Here is a 24,466-nt window from a genome sequence, read left to right as displayed (position 1 = left end):
TAGATAGATACACCGTGATAGATTTACACAAAATACAACAGGAGGTGGCTCACCAGTTAAGCCAAATAACTCAAATTCTATGCAGTAAGTATGACGCATTGCAAGACGTTTTCACTATAATTGAGAATGGAAAAAGCTCAACATGGTAAATGTTGGGATTATTTGTAGATGCAGACCTACAGGAAGCGTAAATGGCATGACAGATCTCATGTTTGCTGTCCCACACTGGAGTAAATTTCCTCTGTCATAGTGCCTTCCATAATGTTTGGAACAAAGACCCATATTTTTTTTAATTTGCCTCTGTACTCCACAATTTGAGATTTGTAATAGAAAAAAATCACATGTGGTTAAAGTGCACGTTGTCAGATGTTAATAAAGGCCATTTTTATACATTTTGTTTCACCATGTAGAAATTACAGCAGTGTTTATACATAGTCCCCCCATTTCAGGGCACCATAATGTTTGGGACACAGCAATGTCATGTAAATGAAAGTAGTCATGTTTAGTATTTTGTTGAATATCCTTTGCATGCAATGACTGCATGAAGTCTGCGATTCATGGACATCACCAGTTGCTGGGTGTCTTCTCTGATGATGCTCTGCCAGGCCCGTATTGCAGCCATCTTTAGCTTATGCCTGTTTTGGGGGCTAGTTCCCTTCAGTTTTCTCTTCAGCATATAGAAGGCATGCTCAATTGGGTTCAGTTGGGTGATTAACTTGGCCACTCAAGAATTGACCATTTTTTAGCTTTGAAAAACTCCTTTGTAGCTTCAACAGTGTGTTTGGGATCATTGTCTTGCTGTAGAATGAACTGCCAGCCAATGAGTTTTGAGGCATTTGTTTGAACTTGAGCAGATAGGATGTGTTTAAACACTTCAGAATTGATTATGCTACTACCATCAGCAATTGTATCATCATAAAGATAAGTGAGCCAGTACCTTCAGCAGTCATATGTCATATCAGTCATATCCCAGGCCATAACACCCCCACCACCGTGTTTCACAGATAATAATAATAATAATAATAAGTTTATTTATATAGCACATTTATAGTCAATTTTCATTGACCCCAAAGTGCTTTACATAATTTAAAAATCAGTTCCATACAAAGCATAAAGATGGGTTAAAAAAATAATAAAATGCATAAACAGGACACAACATGTAACATAAACATCCACCACAGCATTCATCACTGTGGTGGAAGGCACAAAAAATTTTGGCCGTCCTCCTCCATTTCCCCCCCCTGTGGACAAGACCAGAGTCCAGAGTCCAGTCCAGGATCGGTCTTTCCTCACCGGAGACCGCGGCTTCAAGATTGTGTAGGCCGCAGGCCGGCGGTTGAGATTTAAAGTCCCCGCCGCAGCCAGAAGCACCGTAGACTGCAGGGCCGGCGGTCGAAGCTCCCCTCCAGGGGTGATGGTAAGTCCATGCCGGGCCCGCGGTAGAAGTTATCCGCGGGCCGGCAATGGCGGCTTCTTCTTCCCCCGGGTCCCCCACGAGGGATCCCGGGCTGTAGACGCCGCAGCAGATGAGGTGGTATGCTTTGGATCTTGGGCAATACCTTCTCTCCTCTATACTTTGCTCTTGCCATCACTCTAATATAAGGTGATCTTCGTCTCATCTATGCACAAGACCATTTTCCAGAACTGTGGTAGCTCTTTTAAGTACTTCTTGGCAAATTGTAACCTGGCCATCCTATTTTTGCGACTAACCAGTGGTTTGCATCTTGCAGTGTGGCCTCTGTATTTCTGTTCATGAAGTCTTCTGCGGACAGTGGTCATTAACAAATCCACACCTGACTCCTGAAGGATGTTTCTGATCTGTCGGACAGGTGTTTGAGGATTTTTCTTTATTATAGAGAGAATTCTTCTGTCATCAGCTGTGGAGGTCTTCCGTGGCTTGTCAGTCCCTTTGCGATTAGTAAGTTCACCAGTGCTCTCTTTCTTCTTAATGATGTTCCAAACAGTTGATTTTGGTAAGCCTAAAGTTTGGCTGATGTCACTAACAGTTTTATTCTTGTTTCTCAGATTCATAATGGCTTCTTTGACTTTCATTGGCACATCTTTGGTCCTCATATTGATAAACAGCAATAAAAGTTTCCAAAGGTGATGGAAAGATTGGAGGAAAGACTAAGTGCTGAGAACTCTTTTATACCTGCAATAAGGAGGCAATTAAACACACCTGAGCAATTACAAACGCCTGTGAATCCATGTGTCCCAAATATTATACTGCCCTGAAATGGGGGGACCATGTATAACCAATGCTGTAATTTCTACATGGTGAAACCAAAATGTATACAATGGTCTTTAATAAAATCTGACAATATGGGGAGAAGGAAATACTTTTTCTCACAGAGAGTTGTGAGTCTGTGGAATTCGCTGCCTCAGAGGGCAGTGGAGGCTGGTTTCTGGATACTTTCAAGAGAGAGCTATATAGGGCTCTTAAATTTAGCGGAGTCAGGGTATATGGGGAGAAGGCAGGAAAGGGGTACTAATTAGGGATGATCAGCCATGATCACATTTAATGGCGGTGCTGCCTCGAAGGGCCGAATGGCCTACTCCTGCACCTATTGTCTATTGCACTTTAGTCACATGTGACTTTTTCTATTACAAATCTCAAATTGTGGAGTACAGAGGCAAATAAATAAATGATGGGTCTTTGTCCCAAACATTATGGAGGGCACTGTATCTTGTGTGTTTATCCACATTATCATAATCGTAGCTTTCTGTCATTACATACGCACTATAATCTGTGTGAACAAAGAATATGTATGTTTCCTTTCTGCATCCTTTTCGGCTTGCAATTTTCTGCTTTTTATGTCGGTATAGTTTGAGGCCATTTTTTTAAAAATCTTTAATTTTTCTGAACAATTTGTTAGAACATTCAATCAAGAAATGTACAATTCTATGACTACCAGTAAGTGCTAAGCCCAATGTAACAACTCTTGTGCTCGCCTGGCTGAGGTCGCTGTCATAGCAACAAGCACAGTTGGATAATGAGGACTTCTGATCACTTTGGCTTCATATCTTTACCCACAGTAAAAACTATTTGATGCAGGTTGAAGTCAGTTGCTCCCTGAAATTATTCTCAACTATTTATTTAAGCGTCACATTGAGAGATAACACCAGGGGAAAAGATTTTTAGGATTTATAGATAGTAAGTACTGATCAGAAGGAAATGAGAATATTTATTAGGGAGTGGTTAGGCATAATTCCACTCTGTGCTTAATATCATGCCCTACAGTGTAGGTGAAATCATCAGCAAACCGTCGCTGGTAGTACAACTACCTTGCTCAACAATGTGTCCCGTCTTCAGCAGGTTGGGAACAGATGGGAGCTATAAGCTTCTGATGTTAGTTCCTGCTCACATACCACGTCCGTGGAAGGCACAGGATGAATTTGCTGTTCCACTGTCACATTCTCCAATGGTTTGATAAAGAGATACCCTCTGGTCCTGAAACTTCACACAATGACTGCTAGTCTCACACATGGTTGAAACTAAGACACAAATCTTCAGATATATTTCAATAAAATGTCTCAACTCAACTATTGGCAATAGCGTCAGTGATGCTCAGAAACTGCACTGGAATAGCCAAGTTAAAATTCTACTCAAATGCAATTCTATACATGTGGTACCTCTTAAACTGATATGGCTCCAGCCTATGCTCCATCAAAGATTTATGTACTGAAGATTAAGAGGCAAAGTATCTGTAGCCTTTGACAATCTGTTCCTCACTCAGCAAAGCTCCAGTACAATAGTTTCCCTCAGCATTAGTACCAATGCCCAGTCAGGATCTGAGATTGTGGAACTTCAGTTGTAACTGCTCCGCTGTGTCTGGCTGCACTTCTTTTAAGATATCATGGAACCTTTCAACCTGGAAGAAATTAAACTTAATCAGTCATGATATGTACAAGAATTAGTTTACCTTAACACAATTTGTTTGTGCTCATTCACATGAGGAATATTATTTAGAAACAAGGAACTGTGAATACTGCTTTACCAAGGAAAGACAAAGTGCTCGAGTAACTCAGGGGATCAGGCAGCATCCCTGGAGAACACTGCCAGTCTGAAGAAAGTTCTCGACCTGAAACATCACCCATCAGGGATGCTGCCTGACCCGTTGAGTTACTCTGGCATTTATGTCTTTCCTGAGAAATATTATTTTTGGGAATGGAACATCTTTCTTAACAGACAAAAGCGTCAAGCACTGTATGTAGCAGTTATATATAACTGTAGCTGATTGTAATTATCAGCTATATATAGCTGATTTTAACTTGCTCTTAAATCATTAACCAGTGTAAAGGCTGGTACAGCATCGTTTAGTACAGAGTGACATTGCACATAAGTGCCAGCTATAAAAGAGCATCATTCCTCCGTCCTTCACATTCATCCCATTCCACCAATCGACTATGGAATCTCAGCCACTTAAGAACGACTATTCTTGGGAGAGGGAAAAAAAAAAGTTTTCTATCTTTCCCAATCATTATCCATTGATCTCAATGAATGCAATCACATTGGCTGTACTGTCAAAGATCAAACGCTTTGCTAACATTTACTGATAACTCTACGTCCAAAATATTTGCGCCTAACGGATTGAAGCTCAGGTAGAAATCAACAGATACAAATGTGAGAAAAATTAACATAAACAAAATTTCAAAGTTTATATTGTATATATTGTTAACAAAACAGGCATGATTTTCAAAACGGTAAGGCTCAGTGTTTTTTCTTCCGCACTAAACTCACAGATTATTGACCAGTTGTAAAGAAAATAAAGTTCTGACAAGTTTCAGAAAGAGGGAGGACATGTTTACAAATCAACTTAATGAAGGTTTGCCACGTCACGCGGGTAATCTGTGCTTTTCCTTCAGATTCAGAGTAACCCATGATCTATTTGCGGCAGCAAAATCCCTCCAGATAAAGAATCAAGGCTAAAGTTTTAATTCGTCTTTACGGTCTGGTGATCTTGTGCGTGTGAATAAAGGGTTGTCATGCTTAAGATCCATGGCAGGAGTAAAACGTTTGCAACAAATTCAAGGGAGAGATCAGTCATGCAAAAAATACTCACCGTAGTGGTATACACAGGAAGAAGGTGGTGAACAGCACAGAGACACATCTCTTGACTCAGGTAGCCTTCTTTGAAGCTTCTTGACACAAGCTCCTATATCAGAGAGGAACAGTTTGCATGATTACTCTGACTCAAACTGAAAGAGTTACACAAATTTAAGAACTGTCAGTCATACCAAGGTCAATGGTTGATTTATGAGCAATTTTCAAAAGTGGTATTCTAACTAACCTCCAGACGGTCAATTATCCACGCAGCAAACTTATTTTAGCTGCCCCACACTTTACTGCCTCAATTAACAATCTGCAATCTCAATTAAATGTTCACTCCCCACCGAGGGTTTCAATCACTTTTATTCCCCCTCTTCAATCAAAACAACATTATCGCTCATCGTTCAGCGTATCACTCTACTGACGTGCCCATTTTACAGTTATACCTTAGAAACATCCATGAAGATTTCAGAGAGGAATTCACAAGAGATATTCAACAGGATTTTCATGTGTAAGTCACTCTTCTGCCTTTTCCCTTTCTGAGCACCTGCTGGAGATGGGACAGACCATTTGTCTGCACTGGGTCTTCTTATTCCTTCTGACGGTTTCTTCTTACAATCTTCTGCGTAGAACAGAACTCGTAGTAATGTACCGAGCAAGGGAAGATCTGCACGTTAGAAAATAAAGCAAAGAATGCAATGGATAAATGAACTGAACTGAGCTAAATATATATGTCTGACAGGATAGGGCCGGGACCAATGATCACATAGATGGCAGATAGACACAAAATGCTGGAGTAACTCAGCGGGACAGGCACCATTCTGGAGAGAAGGAATGGGTGACATTTCGGGTTGAGACCCTTCTTCAGACTGATGTCCGGGGAGTTGGCAATACAGAGATAAAATGTAGTTGGAGACAGTAAGACTGGTCGGAGAACTGAGAAGGGGGAGGGGATGGAGAGGGAAAGCAAGGGCTACTTGAAGTTAGAGGTCAATGTTCATACCGCTGGGGTGTGAGCTACCCAAGTGAAATATGAGGTGCTGGCCCTACAATTTGTGCTGACAATCGAGGAGGCCCAGGACACTACATCTACTAATACTCTCCTCTGCCTAGCAGAGTTGTTCCTCACCCTTAACAACTTCTCATTCAACCCCTCCCACTTGCTCCAAATCCAAGGCGTAGCTATGGGCACTCACATGGGCCCCAGCTATACCAGCTGTGTCTATCTTCAAAGATGGCAATCAGCTTTGGACAAGTGTAACACTTGTCAAGAAGGGCATCAATCTGAGCCATTTTAGTGCAGAGTTGAAATGATAGTACTCGGTCATCAAAGTCTACTTAGAAAAGGGTATTCAACCTTGGGGAAAATAAAACACAAAAGAACTCACAGGAATGAGCCCAAAGGCAATGCAGGTAAAGCAAAGGGAGACAGTGGAAAAGGCCATCACAAATAGGGCTGAGAGATAGATGTTCAGTCTGAAACTATTAATCATCATAATTGCCTTAATTAATTAATGCTTGGCCTTCTCAAAAGGCAATCCCATTAGTGCCCACAAGATACCAGGGTTGGATTTATTTTTCTCCAAATCCAAACCTCAACCTTTTCCAGAACTTGCTGAACTCACTTTGCTCAATCTCGCTGTACTTCTCCACGTGTGAAGCAAATATCGCGGACAGAATAGCTAGAGCAGAGGACAGCACGCTTGCCTGCTCCTCTATGAAAATCGATGGGTCATCGTCCTGGCATAGGTCAGTGCAAACTATGTCATACAGTAGAGTCCAAGTGGCCTCTCCCTTGTCTGGAGTTTTCACTAGAGGGAAAAGATTCATAATAACAGTTAGCAAACAGAACTCTGCTTCAGCATAATTTTAAAAAAATAAAAGTGTGTTCAGTATTTTTTCAAATGTCTTACTTCGACATTTCTTTAAAAAAAAAAAGAAGTTTTATATTCCATCAAAATAAAGCCGAGCTTCTCCATACGAGCAGATGGTGAAAGGAGTGATCCCACTGAGCACAGAGTAGGGACTCGACTTAGGATTTACTCAGCTCATTTTAATTGAATGCAGGAGACTTCCTCATGGGTTTCTATGAGACCACTCTCATTCATATAAAGTAAAGTGAACATCAGCCTAATCAACCCATTTCTCCTCAAATATCTGTCCTGGCACCACAGAAATCAATCTTGTTGCACTTCCTCCACGGTGAGAACATTCTTTGTCAGGCTAGACGACTAAATCTGAACATATTGCTCCAGTTGAGGTTTCAACAGGTCCCTGTAGAAGTGTGGAAAAGCTTCCAAAATCATGCACTCAAATCCATTTGTAATAAGCCCAGCATAGTTTCTTTCTTAACTGTGTGCTTATACCCATCATTATCGTCAAAACTAATGCAGCAAATTAAATGCAATTTCTACAATTTTCACAAATACATATAACATTACAAATTTCAGCTCCTGCATTCTCGTGGCTGTACGCAGAATCCCATGTATACGGCTCTGGTTGGGTTGCCACTGCTGAAGTTACAACACACATCTTGCATAATTCTGATGCAAGGCCAACAATTGATGTGGAAGCATAATTTCTCTGTCTGACCTGCTGAGTATTTTGATCACTTTCTGTCTTTGTTATTTAACCCTTTCTGGGCAGTGTGCCTGAAGCATAATCAGCAATATCTTACAGTGCCACTGTAAGGATAACAGTTACATATCTACAAAGGCAGGTAGACAGAAATGCTGGAAAATTCAGCGGGTGAGGCAACATCTATGGAGCGAAGGAATGGGTGACCCTTCTCGACCTGAAACGTCACCCATTCCTTCGCTTAATAAATGCTGCCTCACCCGCTGAGTTTCTCCAGCATTGTCTACCTTTGATTTTTCCAGCATCTGCAGTTCTTAAGGCAGATAAATAATCAACAGAGATACCGTGTTATAAGAATACTGAAAAGTAGCTAAAGCAGAACCCATTATTTAAAATAAACTTCCTAATGTTAATTGATTCCTATTCCGTATTTTTTTTTTAATTGGTTGATTTTCCTTGGTCTTTATGACCATAAAATGGCTATTTGTAATGTAGCCACAACTGCGGCTACAACTTCACACATAGATTATTGAGCAGGAAGCATGTACATCATTTTAGAGTCAGAGAGATATTCATAATGCACTTTGAATAAAATGCAACATTTCAGTGCTGTTTTTTTCTTCAGAACACTGGACTGCAGTAGAAAAATACCGGTAGTTAAGAAGCTGGAAAATAAATAATTTACCTATTGCCTGGATTCCTTCATCGACTGTAGTGAGAAGTTGCAGTATATGAACATAAATCTCAAGCACTTCAACGCTGTTTGACCTAAAAAAAAAGCAATGTGACCACATAATATTGGTCTGCACAGATCATGTAAATGGGAAGATTAAATCTTGTAACTGTGGTACTTAAGTACCCGAAAGATTCATTGTGTGCCCATCCAAATGTTACATGGATATAATAATGCAGCTTCTCACTCCACAGTTCCCCAAACTAAATAATAACTGACCTTTCAAAATCTCAGAACAATGCAGTTCAGGACTGCTAATTAACCCTATGAAATTTGGTTCTCCTACAGGCCATCAATGTGCATGTCTAACTTTGTTTCATATGATGCCTGGCTTGCTAAGTGTTTCCAATGTTTTCTGATTTTATTTCAAAAACCTTTCCTTCACCTTACCAATGCCCAGGCTAGGATACCCGATTTAAATGAATGGTTGCTTATCTCCCAAGTCTAATTGTGCAAATGAAGGAACTACCCTTGAGTTGTAGAACTACCTTGTCGATTTAGATATAAGGGATGCATTTATTTTCTCAAAACTTACCTGACTTGTTTGGCTGCTTCCAGCAAACAAGGAACCAGCAGAATATCTGTTGTTTTTTCATGCTCCGTCTCTGGTGCACCAGGCAACTTCTTGGACTCTCTGATCCAGCTCAACATTAGTTCCTTGTCCAAGTCAAAGAGTTTATCAATCATCTCACCAATTTTCCCCAACAAATCAGCTGGACAGAATTCAGAAAATAAATAAATTAGTTCAAGCTTTACAAAACGATGTCAGTCACATTGCTCCATTACAATTGCATTCAACTCAGCCTTAATGGCGGGGTAGGCTTGAAGCCTAACAGTCATAGAGTCATACAGTGTGGAAACAGGTCCTTTGACCCAACTTGCCCACACTGACCAACATGTCCCATCTACACAAGTCCCACCTGCCTGTGTTTGGCCCATGTCCCTCTAAACCTGTCCAATCCATGTTCCTGTCTAATTGCTTTTTAAACTTCACAATAGTTGCCTCAATTATCTCCTCCAGCAACTCGTTCCATACACTCATCACCCTTTGCGTGAAACAGTTACCCCTCATTTTGCTATTACACCTAAGATGGTGCCTACCTGCGGCGACATTTTGCCAGCCTGTATTATGTTTACATATTCTGTTGTGCTGCAGCAAGCAAGAATTTCATTGTCCTATCTGGGACACTTGACAATAAAACTCTCTTGACTTGACTCTTGACTATTTAATCTTTCCCCCTTCACCTTAAACCTATGCCCTCTGTTACTTGATTTCCCCCACTCTGGGCAAGAGGCACTGTGCGTCCACCCAATCTATTTTATACACCTCTGTAGGATCACCCATCCTCCTGCGCTCCAGGGAACTACGCAGTCTGCCACAAAACTGTAAGAATGGTGAAGATAACAGTATTGTGTTAAGATCCAAGCCATTTAATATGATCATACTGCATTTAAAATGATAGAGACTGTCCTCAACTCTTCTGTGCCATTTCTCCATCCCCCCATTCCATGATCTATCAAATATTTATTCACCTCCACTTTAAATGCTACTAATAATCCAGCTTCCACCAGTTTTAAGGGCAGAGAATTGCAGAGATTCACCACCCTCTGTGAGAAGAAATGTCTATGAATTGCAGTTCTAAATTACTGCCCCTTAACGTAGCAATGTCCCCTTGTTGGAAGCTCTCCCACCAATGAAAACATTACAACATCTACCCTGTCAAGCCCTGTTAGCATCTGAAATGTTTCAGTCAAATCATTCCTCATTCTTCTAGATTCCAAGGAATATAAGCCCAACTCCACCTTGGTAGGACAACCAGGAATTATCCTGCAGAAATCTCTTTGTACAAAGTAACCATAACTTTTTTCAGTGAGAGGACCAAAACTGTAAGCAGTATTCCTGGTGAGAGGTCACTCTCTGCACAAATGCAACACAACCTACCTATTTATAGTCCAATCCTTTTGCAACAAAAGTCAAAATACTGTTTCCCTTTGTAACCACTTTTTGTGATGCATGTACAAGAACACCTACATCCCTCTGAACTTCAAAAGGACACGCCGAGTGCTGGAGTAACTCAGTGGGCCAGGCAGCATCTCTTCGGACTAAAGATAACTAGCCTCCCTCCACAACCATCCCCCTGACTAGCTCCCACAGGTCATTGTAACATTGCAAATCTTATCCAATAATTGCATTACTCCATTCGTCTCCACATTACAATTTCAGATGCATCAAAACAATGTATCATTGTATGAAGAAAGACACAAAAAACTGGTGTAACTCAGCGGGACAGGCAGCGTCTCTGAGGAGAAGAAATGGGTGACGTTTCAGGTCAAGACCCTTCTTCAGGCTGGTTAGGGATAAGGTAAACGAGAGATATAGACAGTGATGTGGAGTGATAAAGAACAATGAATTAAAGATTTGCAAAAAAGTAACAATTATAAAGGAAACAGGCCCTTGTAAGCTGTTCGTAGGGTGAAAATGAAAAGCTAGTGCAACTTGGGTGGGGTTGGGATAAAGAGAGATGAAATGCCGGGACTACCTGAAGTGAGAGAAATCAATTTTCATACCACTGGGCTGTAAGCTGCCCAAAGCAAAATATGCGATGCTGTTCCTCCAATTTGCATTTAGTCTCACTCTGATAATGGAGGAGACCTAGGACAGAAAGTTCTGTGTAGGAATGGGAAGGAGAATTAAAGTGTTCAGAAAACGGGAGATCAGGTTGGTTCAGGCGGGCTGAACGAAGGTATTCCGTTAAATGATCACCTAGTCTGTGTTTGGTCTTGCCGATGTACCAGAGTCCACATCTTGAACAACGGATAGAGTAGATGAGCTTGGAGGAGGTGCAAGCGAACCTCTGCCTAACCTGAAAGGCCTGCCAGGGTCCTTGGACAGAGTCTAGGGAGGAGGTATAGCGACGGGTGTTGCATCTTCTGCGGTTGCAGGGGAAGGTAACTGGGGAGGGCGTGCATACTACTTAATTATCTTACCACACCATCATGAAAATCTCAGCCAAGCATAAATATTCTTTCCTGAGAAATTTAAAGACAAGGCTATTGATAATGAATCTCCCATTTGCATCCTTTCTGAATATGTTGTGTGTGAAAAATAATGACCACTTACTATTGGTGGAGCTTTGCATTATGAAGCATACATGGTCCCGAACAGCAGGCTTCTTATGAATTTGGTCCGCCCAGATGGTGGCAACATCTGGCTGGGAAAGGCAGGTTAGTATTAACCTGACAAAGAAGAAAGAGCTACCTTAATATTTACAATCAGGGAAAGGCCACTGGTTCTGACAGTGCATCCTACCAGTGCAGCTCTATTACCGTTACTAATGACAAATGTGTAAATATCAGCACTTCCTGCTATAGTACAAAGTTGCATTTGGATGGGTGGTCATCTAAATGACAAATAATAATTCTAAGGATGGAATTTAATCCCACTGTTCCTTGTGTCAAATGATTAACAAGGTGGTCATTTTAACATTTTACAGAATTCCATGTCAACGAGTGCCAATAAAGAATGTCATCTACTTCTAATAAGAACCATGGCTATTTCCACATTTTGGAAATGGGATCAAATGTATCATAGCTTTTTCATCGCCAAATCCCCTACCATCCTGGCGAGGGCAAGGGGATGGTCACCCTTGACCAGCTGGACCATGCCGTTATACTGGCTATACTATGGTGAGTGATGCACCTCCTGACACACCTATGCCTTTCCATTATCCACAAGATACAAGTCAGAAGTGGGATGAAATGAGTGCAGCACCAATAAGGTATTTCAAGGTATTTGATACCGTCCAGGACAAAGCAACCACTCTAAACATGTATTTGCTCATCACTGCTGCAAGGTTGCTGCAGAGAGTACCGTTAACAAAATGCACTGCAGTTACATGTCCAGGAGCTCCAACAGTACCTCCCAGACCCACAACCTACACCATCAAGGACATAGGCTGTAAGTGTGTGAGAACACTACTTCCTCCAATGCATACACATCCTAATTTGGAAATATATCTCCAGACCACCATTGTTGCTGAGTCTATATCCCCACAACATTAGGAGAGTACATTAACCAGATGAACTGCTGTCACTCAAGGGTGAGGCCTACTATCACCTTCCGTGGGCAACTAGGGATGGGAATGGACTCTGGCCTAGCTAGCAATATCCAGATCCTGAAACTGAGTATATAAAAAAGCTAGCAGTCAGACATTGGATTCACTGGGTTCAGGTAATTTATGAAGTGATTTCACTATGAAGTAAGCAACATACCATTTCCACAACACCAATAGACAAATTAAGGTAAGATGCAAGTATCTACCTGCTGGTCTCCAGTAGAGTTGGTGGATCAGAATCTCCCAGCAGCAACAGCAGCACCTCACTGTAGCGCATGAGAGAAACAGACCATCAGTTCAGACTCCCCTTAATCCCAAATCAGATGAGCATATAATTTAACATAAAATATTTTAACATCTTCAATTTCTTCCTAGTTTTCTTCCTTCGGTTTTGGAATACATTTCTTTGGCAATATCTGTACTCTTCAAGATCAGTACCTAATGACCAGATGCTAATCAGAAGAAAATCTTGTCATACATTGGCCTAATGCACACTCCCAGATTAGGCTAAATATATAGATTAAGATTAAAAATCCTTCTGCAGAATCCCAGTATTGTGTCTCAACCACAACCCAGAATAACATTCGCATAGCCATTGCATTATTCAATTTCCCAAGCCCATGGTGTTTTCCCCATGCAGTTTTTATCTTGCATAATATACCCACTGGGAACAGGATTTGACAACTCAATATAGAAACATTATAGAGACGCTTGATTTGAAGCTTTGTTTCAAAGGAAAATTACTACTTTTTCCCATGTTCCTGATGTTGGAGGAGTCCAGAACCAGGGGTCACAGTTTAAGAATAAGGGGCAGGCCATTTAGGACTGAGATGAAGAATAACTTTTTCACCCAGAGAGTTGCGAATCTGTGGAATTCACTGCCACAGATGGCAATGGAGGCCAATTCACAGGATGTTTTCAAGAGCGAGTTAGATTTAGCTCTCAGTGCTAAAGGAATCAAGGGATGTGGGGAAAAAAGAGGAACGGGGATCTGATTTTAGATAAGGTAGAATAGTCAGCCATGATCATATTGAATGGCGGTGCTGGCTCGGACCGAATGGCCTACTCCTGCACCTATTTTTCTATGTTTCTATGTTATTTCAATCATTCACATTCTATGTCATTTTCTCATTCCGATGGCTTAGTTTTTTTTTTAAAACAATAGTTATGTTGTATTAAGGTGCAACCAAAATTTAATGACATTTTTCAATTGGAAACAAGTAGCAGAATTTATCAGTGAACTGAATCTATACACAATGCTGGAAACATATTTTGGTGGATAAATGGAATAGACAATAGAATACTAGGAATTTTACATACTGAAATGAGTACATCCAGTTATCTCAACAACACGGTTTCATATTAATAATAACACCATGCAAAGAAATGCCACATTGTATGCCTACCAGTACTCACACGAGATTATCATTGTTTGTGATCGACTGACAAGTTTCCTTGTAACATGCCATGTTGCCCAGGATACCAACGCAGATCTCCTAACCTCAAAGAAATGTCATATTATCAAATAATTTCACTGTACTGTTGATAAAAATAAATATGAAATGACCCCATAAATGACGACGATTCCATCCGCAGAATACACACATTTTTCCACCGTTTAATCTCTGAAGGGAAAATTCTGTATCAATTTAATCCGATCCCAAAACAATGACCAAATGTGTAGGAAGGAACTGCCAATGCTGGTTTAAATGGGAGATAAACACAAAAAGCTTGAGTAACTCAGCTGGTCAGATAGCATCTCTAGAGAAAAGGAATAGGTGACGTTTCGGGTCGAGACCCTTCTTCAGACTAAGAATCAGAGGCAAGGTAAACGAGAGACATGGAACAAATGAATGAAAGATATGCAAAAAAGTAACAATGATAAAGGAAAGAGGCCATTGTTAGCTAAGGGCTGGTACAACCCTCGAGGCCAAACACAAATTGGAGGAACAGCACATATTTCACTGGGCAGCTTACAACCCAGTGGTATGAATACTGATTTCTCTAACTTCAAGTAACCCTTGCATCCCCGCTCTCTCCATCCCTCCCCCACCAGTCGTACTAGCTTCAGTCGTCTTGTTGACTCCCATTGTCTGTAATTCGTTTTTACACGGCTCCTAGCTAACAACGGCCTGTTCCCTTTATCATCGTTACTTTTTTTGCATTTATAATTCATTTGTTCTATAACTCTGCATATCACCACCTATATCTCCCATTTTCCTTTCCGCTGACTCTCAGTCTGAAGAAGGGTCTCAACCCGAAACCTATTCCATTTCTCCAGAGATGCTGCCTGACCCGCTGAGTTACTCCAGCTTTTTTTTGTCTATCTTCGGACCAAATGTTTACATTAACTAACCTTCTTTTAAGAACTGCTGACCATGTCCTGCCTTCAAGTCATTTGTACCTTCAATGCTTGCATATTACATTGCAGGAACAAACTAGGCTCCCCGCCAAGAAGTGGTTCTGCACCATCCAAAACTGAGGGTTCATATAGTCTTCCCATATAGCCTATCTAGACACAGTGGCACAGCAGTAGAGTTGCTGCCTTATTGCGCCAGAGACCCGGGTTCGATCCTGAATATAGATGTTGTCTGTACAGAGTTTATACATTCTCCGTGTGACCTCGTGAGTTTTCTCCAAGTGCTCTGGTTATCTCCCACAACCCAAAGAGGTGCGGGTTTGTAGATTAATTTGCTTCTGTAAATTATCTCTAGTGTTTAAGATAGAACTAGTGTACAGGCGATTGGCGGCTGGTGCAAACAAGCAGAAGGGCCTGTTTCCACACTGTATCTCTAAACTAAAACTAAGCCACTCAGTTTTGTTACAATGCTCCTCTAACTAGCACATCCCATTTAAAAGATAAGTTTTTTTTAGTTTTTTTATTTCAATTCTTATATTTCTTTAAATTAATTTACAATAGTTTAATATATTTTAAAGAATATTTAATTACTTTTATAATAAATGTATTTCAAACATTTCAGCATGTTTCTGATCATCAAGGCTATTTGCAGAGAGTTGAAAAGCCTTCAACAGTTGGCTCTGCCCATATACGTCTGCAGACTCAAAACAGCTGAAAGGATGCTCAGAACATATCGGCCAAGACTGCCATTGTTTGGGCAAACTACGTTTCTTTCATCTTGAAAGTTAAATCCTTGTTGTGCATCAGCTAATTAGGAACAGTGGGAAGCAAATTGTATCTTATCATAAAGCAGAAACCCATATCTCTAATGATAATTCTTACCTTCTGTATATTAAACAAGATACTCTATCGATGATCATATCATCGTATAAACTACATAGCATTACTGCAAGTAATCTTATAATATTTTTATTGGAGAATTTACTCAGCCTCAGCAAAATTGATCAAACTATTACAAACCTAATGATGTGCGTGCAACTGCCAATAAAACTCAGTGGAAGGTTGTCACATAGCACCATTTAACATTAGAATTGTTAAACTCTAAACTATACTAAAATTAAGCCCCAACAATTCACTTACCGTTAGCCGAGGGCACTTAGATTTACCAATGATCCCTAACAAAATGTTAGTTACATTGAATTCCTGAAGAAACAGAGCAACGTCCTGCAACATAACACAAGGATTGCATTATAGGCTAGTAAAATATACATCCAAGCCATTAGTTTGAGTGCACAGCATTGTATTGCTGATGATCACACGCTCAAACATCAGGAAGCAGTGATACAACATCTCATAGTCTGCTAACTGCTCTTAACTTTTTTTTCCAGAGTTAGACTAATACAGCACGGGCCACACATTTTGTCAGCATTGATCATGTATTTCACATATCACAGGCACTGACCACAAGCACCTTGGTAAATCCATTCTAGTGACTGTTAGTCTTTAGCTGAATGAAACGTGTGTGCAATTTAAAAACAAAATTTCCACATGATGGTTACTGCATAAATTTATTTGTTATCTCAAGGTGCTGAGGAAAAACTACTGGGGGGGAAATGGTAAATGGCAGCACAAGTGCAGCTGGTAGAGCAACTGCCTCACAGCGTTTGATCCTGACCTCAGGTGCTGTCTGTGCGGAACTTGTACGTTCTCCCCTTGACCTTGTGGCTTTTCTCTAGGTGGTCCGCACATTCCAAAGACGTTCAGGTTTGTGCGTTAATTGGCTTCTGTAAATTGCCCTTAATGTGTAGCACATGGAACTAGAGTATGGACGATTGATGGTCGGCGTGGACTCCGTGGGCTGAAGGGCCTGTTTCCATGGTGTATCTCTAACTTAAACCAAACTGAACGCATGCATTCCCCATCTACCTTGAAATCTGAATGAATATGAAATAACAATGCCGATGATTCGACAATGTAATGCTACATTCACCTCTGAAGCTAGATACCAGGTCAGCTTCTTATTCTCTCAATTTAGAGATGAGGGGTGGAACCAGAGAGGCAAATGTAAAGATGGAACAGCTTGCATCGGAGAATGTGGCTGGAAGAGGACAACTATACACAGGTGACAGTCTGGCTGCATTCAGATGGATTATGCCTCTAATGCTGACAGTAAGTTATCTACTTTCAAACAGTTGTTAAGTACCAGCACATTCAAGCTTCATGTTGCTCTTTGGTTACCTCGTCCATAGACATGTCCCAAACTTTACAGATCTCATTCTCCAGATCCTCATCGAGTTGTGTCTCTGTTTTCAAAACTTCTGCCTCTTCACCTTCTATAGAAACAAACTGGGAAATTAAATGGGATAATTAATCCATAGGCATCTGACATTTGGCTTTGTACAAGCATGTTTCTTAAAATATACCCTGTTAAAGTGGTAAATATCATAATGTCTGTACCAAGTACTGTAAATGGGGGGGGGTCGATATTTTATGATTATCTCCGTCCTGAAGAACAAATTAATTTCATAGAGGTAAGGCAGCAAGTATAGCTGCTTTTTTACCACAAAATGGCTCCAGTAACCCATGTCAGGCACATTTCGGAGTCCAGATGCATCAGACTATGCTTCCTATGACTATATTTTTTATTTGATCTGTAATCTCCACCCAAAAATTATTTTGAATTATAAGATAATGTACATAAGCACATAAAAATGGGATGATATTCCTTGAACGTATGACAGCTATCATTGGTGACTAACACTATCCTCCTCTCCCTCCCCCACACAAATCCCTTGCCCTTCAATTCTCATCCTTAATGAAATCTAGTATCTCAGTACAAAGAGAAGATTAGCAAACTTAATTTTTATTTGATATCTCTTCAAAACAATCCTGCATTATTTGGTCTTCCCACATATCTGAATGTGTGGCTGAGGGGCTGGTGAGGGAGCAAGGATTTAAATTTATAGACCACTGGGCTCTATTCTGGGGTAGGGGTGACCTGTACAAAAGGGACGGATTACATCTTAACTGGAGGGGGACAGACGCTCTGGCAGGCAACTTTTCTAGGGCTACACGTGTGAGTTTAAACTAAATCGTGGTGGGGGGGGGGTGGAAGTAGGGATTGACAAATTGGGAGTATAAAGATGGTTAAAGGGGAAGTAAGTACAGGTAAAGTTACAAAAGACTCCCGAATTAATGGGAAGGAAAGTCGAGAAGGGATAAGAGAGTAAGGTCAGGGCCAAATGTGAGCGGTGTGAGAGGGGAGGTGAATTCCAAAGTCAAAGTGTTGTATATGAATGCGCAAAGTATAAAAAATAAAGTGGACGAGCATGAGGCTCAGTTAGAAATTGGCAAGTATGATGTTGTGGAAATTACGGAGACATGGCTGCAAGAGGGCCAGGGCTGGGAACTGAATATTCAAGGGTATACTTCCTATCGAAAAGACAGACAGGTGGGCAGAGGGGGTGGGGTAGCTCTGTTGGTGAGGAATGAAATTCAGTCTCTTGCAAGGGGTGACATTGAAACAGATGTGGAGTCAGTATGGACAGAACTAAGAAATTGTAAGGGTAAAAAGACCCTAATGGGACATCTACAGGCCCCCAAACATGTCATGTAGTAAAGGTAATGCTATAGTTGTTATGGGAGATTTCAACATGCAGGTAGACTGGGAAAATCAGGTTGGTACTGGACCCCGAGAAAAGGAGTTTGTGGAGTGCCTCCGTGATGGATTCTTAGAGCAGCTTGTATTGGAGCCTACCAGGGAAGTGGCAATTCTGGATTTAGAGTTGTGTAATGAACCGGATTTGATAAGGGAACTTGAGGTTAAGGAGCCATTAGGAGGTAGTGACCATAATATGGTAAGATTTAATCTACAATTTTAGAGGGAGAAAGGTAAATCGGAGGTGTCAGTGTTACAGTTGAACAAAGGGGACTATGGAGCCATGAGGGAGGAGCTGGCCAAAGTTGACTGGAAAGATACCCTAGCAGGGATGACAGCGGAACAACAATGGCAGGTATTTCGGGAATAATACAGAAGGTGCAGGATCAGTTCATTCCAAAGAAGAAGAAAGATTCCAAGGGGAGTAAGGGGTGATCGTGGCTGCCAAGGGAAGTCAGGGACAGTATAAAAATAAAAGAGAAGTACAACATAGCAAAGATGAGCGGGAAGCAAGAGGATTGGGTAATGTTTAAAGATCAACAGAAGATAACTAAAAAGGCAATACGGGGACAAAAGACGAGGTACAAAGGAAAGCTAGCCAAGAATATAAAGGAGGATAGTAAAAGCTTCTTTAGGTATGTGAAGAGGAAAAAATTAGTTAAGACCAAAGTTGGACCCTTGAAGACTGAAAAAGGTGAGTTTATTATGGGGAACAAGGAAATGGCAGATGAGTTGAACAGGTACTTTGGATCCGTCTTCACTAAGGAGGACACAAACAATCTTCCTGATGTACTAGTGGCCAGAGGATCTGGGGTGACGGAGGAACTGAAGGAAATCTACATTAGGCAGGAACTGGTGTTGGGTAGACTGATGGGACTGAAGGCTGATAAGTCCCCAGAGCCTGATGGTCTGCATCCCAGGGTGCTTAAGGAAGTGGCTCTAGAAATCGTGGACGCATTGGTGATCATTTTCCAATGTTCTATAGATTCAGGATCAGTTCCTGTGGTAGCTAATGTTATCCCACTTTTTAAGAAAGGCAGGAGAGAGAAAACAGGGAATTATAGACCAGTTAGCCTGACATCGGTGGTGGGGAAGATGCTGGAGTCAATCATAAAAGATGAAATAGCGGTACATTTGGATAGCAGTAACAGGATCGGTCCGAGTCAGCATGGATTTACGAAGGAGAAATCATGCTTGACTAATCTTCTGGAATTTTTTGAGGATATAACTAGGAAAATGGGCAAAGGGAGAGCCAGTGGATGTAGTGTACATGGACTTTCAGAAAGCATTTGATAAGGTCCCACATAGGAGATTAGTGGGCAAAATTAGGGCACACGGTATAGGGGGTAGAGTGCGGATAGAAAATTGGTTGGCAGACAAGAAACAAAGAGTAGGGATTTCAGAATGGCAGGCAGTGACTAGTGGGGTACCGCAAGGCTCGGTGCTGGGACTGCAACTATTTACAATATACATCAATGATTTAGATGAAGTGATTCAAAGTAATATTAGCAAATTTGCAGATGACACAAAGCTGGGTGGCAGTGTGAACTGTGAGGAGGATGCTATAAGAATGCAGGGTGACTTGGACAGGTTGGGTGAGTGGGCAGATGCATGGCAGATGCAGTTTAATGTGGATAAATGTGAGGTTATTCACTTTGGTAGCAAAAACAGGAAGGCAGATTATTATCTAAATGGTGTCAAGTTGGGAAAAAGGGGAAGTACAACGGGATCTGGGGGTCCTTGTTCATCAGTCAATGAAAGTAAGCATGCAGGTGCAGCAGGCAGTGAAGAAAGCGAATGGCATGTTGGCCTTCAAACAAGAGAAGTTGAGTATCGGAGCAAAGAGGTCCTTCTGCAGTTGTACAGGGCCCTAGTGAGACCACACCTGGAGTATTGTGTGCAGTTTTGGTCCCCTAATTTGAGGAAGGACATTCTTGCTATTGAGGAAGTGCAGCGTAGGTTTACAAGGTTAATTCCCGGGATGGCGGGACTGTCATATGCTGATAGAATGGAGTGATTGAGCTTGTATACTCTGGAATTTAGAAGTATGAGGGGATCGTATTGAAACATTTAAGATTATTAAGGGTTTTGACATGCTAGAGGCAGGAAACATGTTCCCAATATTGGGGGGAATCCAGAACCAGGGGGCACAGTTTAAGAATAAGGGGTAAGCCATTTAGAACGATGAGAAAACACTTTTTCACACAAAGAGTTGTGAGTCTGTGGAATTCTCTGCCTCAGAGGGCAGTGGAGGCTGGTTCTCTGGATACTTTCAAGAGAGAGCTAGATAGGGCCCTTAGATAGCAGAGTCAAGGGATATGGGGAGAAGGCAGGAACGGGGTACTGATTGGAGATGATCAGCCATGATCACATTGAATGGCGGTGCTGTCTAGAAAGGCCAAATGGCCTACTCTGGCATGGTACAAGCTTGTAAAGCTCTTCTCCTCCCTCGCCACAATCTTGACACATTTCCCACCCGTAGGCCACTCCCATGCCAAACATTATTATCAAGCCTTATTCTAGTGTCCACACACATATCTTTATCTTCATAGTCAAATACTTTCTAGCATGTCCCCTCAGAAAAAGACGACAAAATGTGTCAAGCATGCAGGATGTGGCAACACCTTGCTGATTCAGCCTAGGTTTCAAGTAAATCTAAAGCAATCCAACTTGGCTCAGGTCAGGCCTACACCTCATAAATACATTCACTAAGTATTTATTTTAATCTGGGCATGCAAAAGATAGAACTCAACGTCTCTCGATGGAAAAAAAACACAAAGTATTGGAGTAACTCAGCGGGTCAGTTGGAATAAGTTTTAATTTTAAACCTACCCACATCTCTTTGACCAAAAATTATTGGGATATTTAGAGCTACAGAGTGTACCGCCACATTACCTAAGGATTGGTTAACAGTCCAGGCCAAGAATTTATATAACTGAATAAAAGTTATCGTCAAACAACTTTAAAAATCTAATTATAATCAAATAAATCTATTTTGGTGTCACATCAAAATGTGCGTTGTGTTTTTTTGTGCACCGCTCATGCACTCGATGCGGGTGTTACCTTGATTAGCTCCATAAGTGTGCCGAATAGCCAGTGCTTGCTGTACACCGTGTTTCCAATCGCATCGTCTCCAGTGGTTTCACTGTCGCTTTCATCACTCGGTGGTGGGGATGGATTGCGATCCATCCCAGTACTTTGAATGTCGAAAATGTCCTACCGAGAGAAGCATAGGAAAAGCGTGTTAATTCATTATGAGAGACTCTGGTCCAACCTCTGCAACCATAAAAATAAAACCCACATAATTTAGACAGTTGAGTCAGGTCCTATAACAATATTTAATGGATATTTGGACAGGTACATGGATAGGAAAGGTTAAAAGAGATACGAGCCAAATGTGGGTAAATGAGAATAGATTAGATGGGGCATCTTGATTGGCATGGACAAGGTGGGCCAAAGAGCTTGCTGTATTACTCTGTGACTATATAGGTATGTTGCGAAACCTACCTTGAGCGGGGCTACAGATCTGTCCCAGCCCGTGTGCGTGATTTTGGCGCCGTTGAGAGGGGGGGTGGGTTTAAAACGCAATTTTCCCTAGGCTATTCAAATCGAGGTTGTTCAGCCGACTTAGTTGCTGACGAAAAATCGCTGTCAGGTTCGTTCGCTGGAGCTATATTTAAATTTAAATGGTTAATTTAATTGTTATAGTAGGTTAAAAATTATCCTCTAAACCCGCGACCGCCGACAACGGGACGGATCTCATACAGGGGACAATGGAAGGTAGGTTGTTTATTTTTACATTAAAAAGCGCTTCTTAAGATCCTTTTATACAAAGTTTTAAGTTGCGAGTAGCTAATTTGGGGCCCCAATAAATCCCGCAGTATTTTTCTGGGCATATGGGGTACAAATCTATCGCAATGGGAACGTTCCAAGCCAGCGCGTTCCACAGGATCCCACTCCAAAGCTGATTTAAAAGGCCGTTTACAGCAATCAAACACTAAATTCCTTCCATTTGGCGTATAAATTAATGTAAATGAGATTTAAAAATCATGTTTTATTGTGAATTCTTTGTGAATGTTATTTGGACACATAGGCTATTTAAAAATGTTAATCTTTTCTTAAGAAATGGATAGATGTTTAGATTTAGTAATTGAAGTTTGGAATTAGCTACAATTGGGTAACTAACTAATTATATGCTTTAATTTCAGGTCATCCAAGTAAGATTGTTTCATATTTGTTTCAGAATGCTTCAATCTATAATAACTTAAAAATTCTTTCAGTTCTCTTAATTTTTAAGAAAGTTATGGCCATTTCACTGTCCTCGATCACAGCTTTTGTGTTAAGTCAATGGAAAATCAATAGGGAACAAGATGCTAATGGCCATAACTTTTTTAATACTGAAGATATGAAAGCGAATTAGGTGTCAAATTAAACTTATTTTTGTGCTTTATCTGATGGGATAAATTGCAGACTTGATTTTTTAAATCTCAAAATGTTTGTAACATTGCTAGACTATAACACAAAGCATGTATATAGATCATTAAGCTACACGTCTCTGTATAAAGACACAGTGAAGCTCCCATTGGAAACAGTAATCGGCTTTTTAAATTTCATTACCATCTGATAAATGATGTGGATGTATCTGTGGGGGGGAAAGGAATGGTCAACGTTTCAGGTCGAGACCTTACATGACGACTGAGAAGTGTTTATTTCGTTCCATATGCTTCCGGAATGGAGACACCCAATATCAGTCTTCTCGCCCAGAATGCGAGGTGTGAAAACTTCACTGGTTTTCAACAATTTAAAGTTACGCAGCGTTCCAGAATTGTTTTCCATTCTGCAGTAACCCAGCGATTGTCTTTGACATGTCAGGTTATGTAGAGATGGGTGAAATAATCCTCCGGGGTTTAAGTGTAAACCTGCCCAGTAAATCGCCCGGGTTGTGAATAGTTGCAGACGGGTCCAGCTCGGCCACTCTCCAACTTTGCCACAGCGGCTGACGGATCCAACCGTTCACCGCCTCGAATGTGGATCCAGTAGCAAGCTCACGGGCTGCGAATCCGTCCGGTTCCCCGCTCCCCCCCCCCGGCCGCGCCCGGCCGCGCCGGCTCCCCCGCAGCCCTTCACCCCGCTCCCACCAGCAAGGAAACACGACAGAAGGTCGAACACAAAGTGCTGGAGTAAAACCCGGCGGGTCAGGTTCTGTCGGCTTAGTTGCTCCAGCACTCTGTGTCCTACACAAGATCGCATCATCTGCATTTCCTGGTGTGAACACAGCTGGTTGGAGTCCTCGCCGAGGACACGGAGCCAGAGCCGGAGGCCAGAGAGCAGCGGCGCTGCCCCGTCACAAACCCGGGAGCGCTCACACACCAGGCGCGGGTGATCGCACTCACCACAGACTGGTCCCTGGGGCTGATCTCTGTCAAAGCCACTCCTCAAATCGGCTTTTCTTCAGGTGAAAACTAGTTTACATTTCACCCCATTCTCCCCGACATCCCATCGATCTGACCGGCTTCACCCTCCCCCCACACGCCTCCTGCCGGACCGGAGTCACTCCGCACCCTCCCCCCACGACGACCGGAGTCACTCCCGCACCCTCCCCCCACGACGCCTCCCGCCGGACCGGAGTCACTCCGCACCAAAGAGCTCCTCTAATTTTTAGATGTTCGAGTGCGCTGAAATCTTGTATTGTGCAATTTTTTATGCTGTACAAATGTGCGTGCGCACTGAATTCTTGTGCAAATATATGACCTCATGAGCAGTTTTTTACTATTTTGTAGCAGTTTAGTTGTAGCAGAGCGGTGTAGCAGTTTTTTTTACTATTTTTTACTATTTTGTTAAGCCATTCAACTTTAAACCAGCTTGCAGCTCTTTTGTGCTTCACACCCTTTGCATCCTTTGAATTTGACATGGCTAGGGCTGCTTACATTGGGTGAGAGTTGAGTGAGAAATTGTGAGGGTGCACAGTGACCAA

The 24,466-nt window shown here is 41.6% G+C and overlaps 1 protein-coding gene and 1 long non-coding RNA gene across 4 annotated transcripts in view; one reads left to right on the top strand and one right to left on the bottom strand.

The window, feature by feature from the left end:
• Window positions 1-3,081: 3,081 nt before the first annotated feature.
• saal1 (serum amyloid A-like 1) lies at window positions 3,082-24,022 on the bottom strand. Of its 2 annotated transcripts, XM_055649637.1 has the most exons (14): window positions 23,886-24,022; window positions 22,000-22,162; window positions 21,556-21,708; window positions 17,073-17,180; window positions 15,975-16,058; window positions 13,892-13,971; window positions 12,682-12,741; window positions 11,482-11,597; window positions 8,896-9,073; window positions 8,313-8,395; window positions 6,676-6,861; window positions 5,497-5,717; window positions 5,064-5,156; window positions 3,082-3,872 (listed from the first exon to the last, which is right to left on the bottom strand). In XM_055649637.1, exons 3-14 carry the CDS (start codon window positions 21,679-21,681, stop codon window positions 3,786-3,788), a joined length of 1,422 nt encoding a protein of 473 aa, XP_055505612.1. In that variant the 5' UTR covers window positions 21,682-21,708; window positions 22,000-22,162; window positions 23,886-24,022; the 3' UTR covers window positions 3,082-3,785. The 2 variants fall into 2 exon arrangements, with proteins under 2 accessions (XP_055505612.1, XP_055505611.1); XM_055649636.1 differs by lacking the exon at window positions 22,000-22,162.
• The window catches only part of LOC129705809 (uncharacterized), a 37,711-nt gene continuing 37,053 nt past the window's right edge, over window positions 23,809-24,466 (top strand). For both annotated transcript variants that reach the window (XR_008724966.1, XR_008724965.1), the window contains exon 1: window positions 23,809-23,947. This is a non-coding gene — a long non-coding RNA (uncharacterized LOC129705809). The remainder of the gene's footprint in view (window positions 23,948-24,466) is intronic.

The sequence above is a fragment of the Leucoraja erinacea genome, chromosome 18 (assembly GCF_028641065.1).
Source record: "Leucoraja erinacea ecotype New England chromosome 18, Leri_hhj_1, whole genome shotgun sequence".
Lineage (NCBI taxonomy): Eukaryota > Metazoa > Chordata > Chondrichthyes > Rajiformes > Rajidae > Leucoraja > Leucoraja erinaceus.
The sequence above is the reverse complement of the archived record's forward strand: the minus strand, read 5'-3'. Positions and strand labels throughout refer to the sequence as shown.

Excerpts from the sequence above, each read along its gene's own strand:
- saal1 (XM_055649637.1), bottom strand. The coding sequence starts at position 21,681 with ATGGATCGCAATCCATCCCCACCACCGAGTGATGAAAGCGACAGTGAA. Across the intron at positions 16,059-17,072 it reads GGGACATGTCTATGGACGAG|GACGTTGCTCTGTTTCTTCA; the intron begins GTAACCAAAGAG and ends GTTATGTTGCAG. Across the intron at positions 6,862-8,312 it reads TGAAGGAATCCAGGCAATAG|TGAAAACTCCAGACAAGGGA; the intron begins GTAAATTATTTA and ends TTTTCCCTCTAG.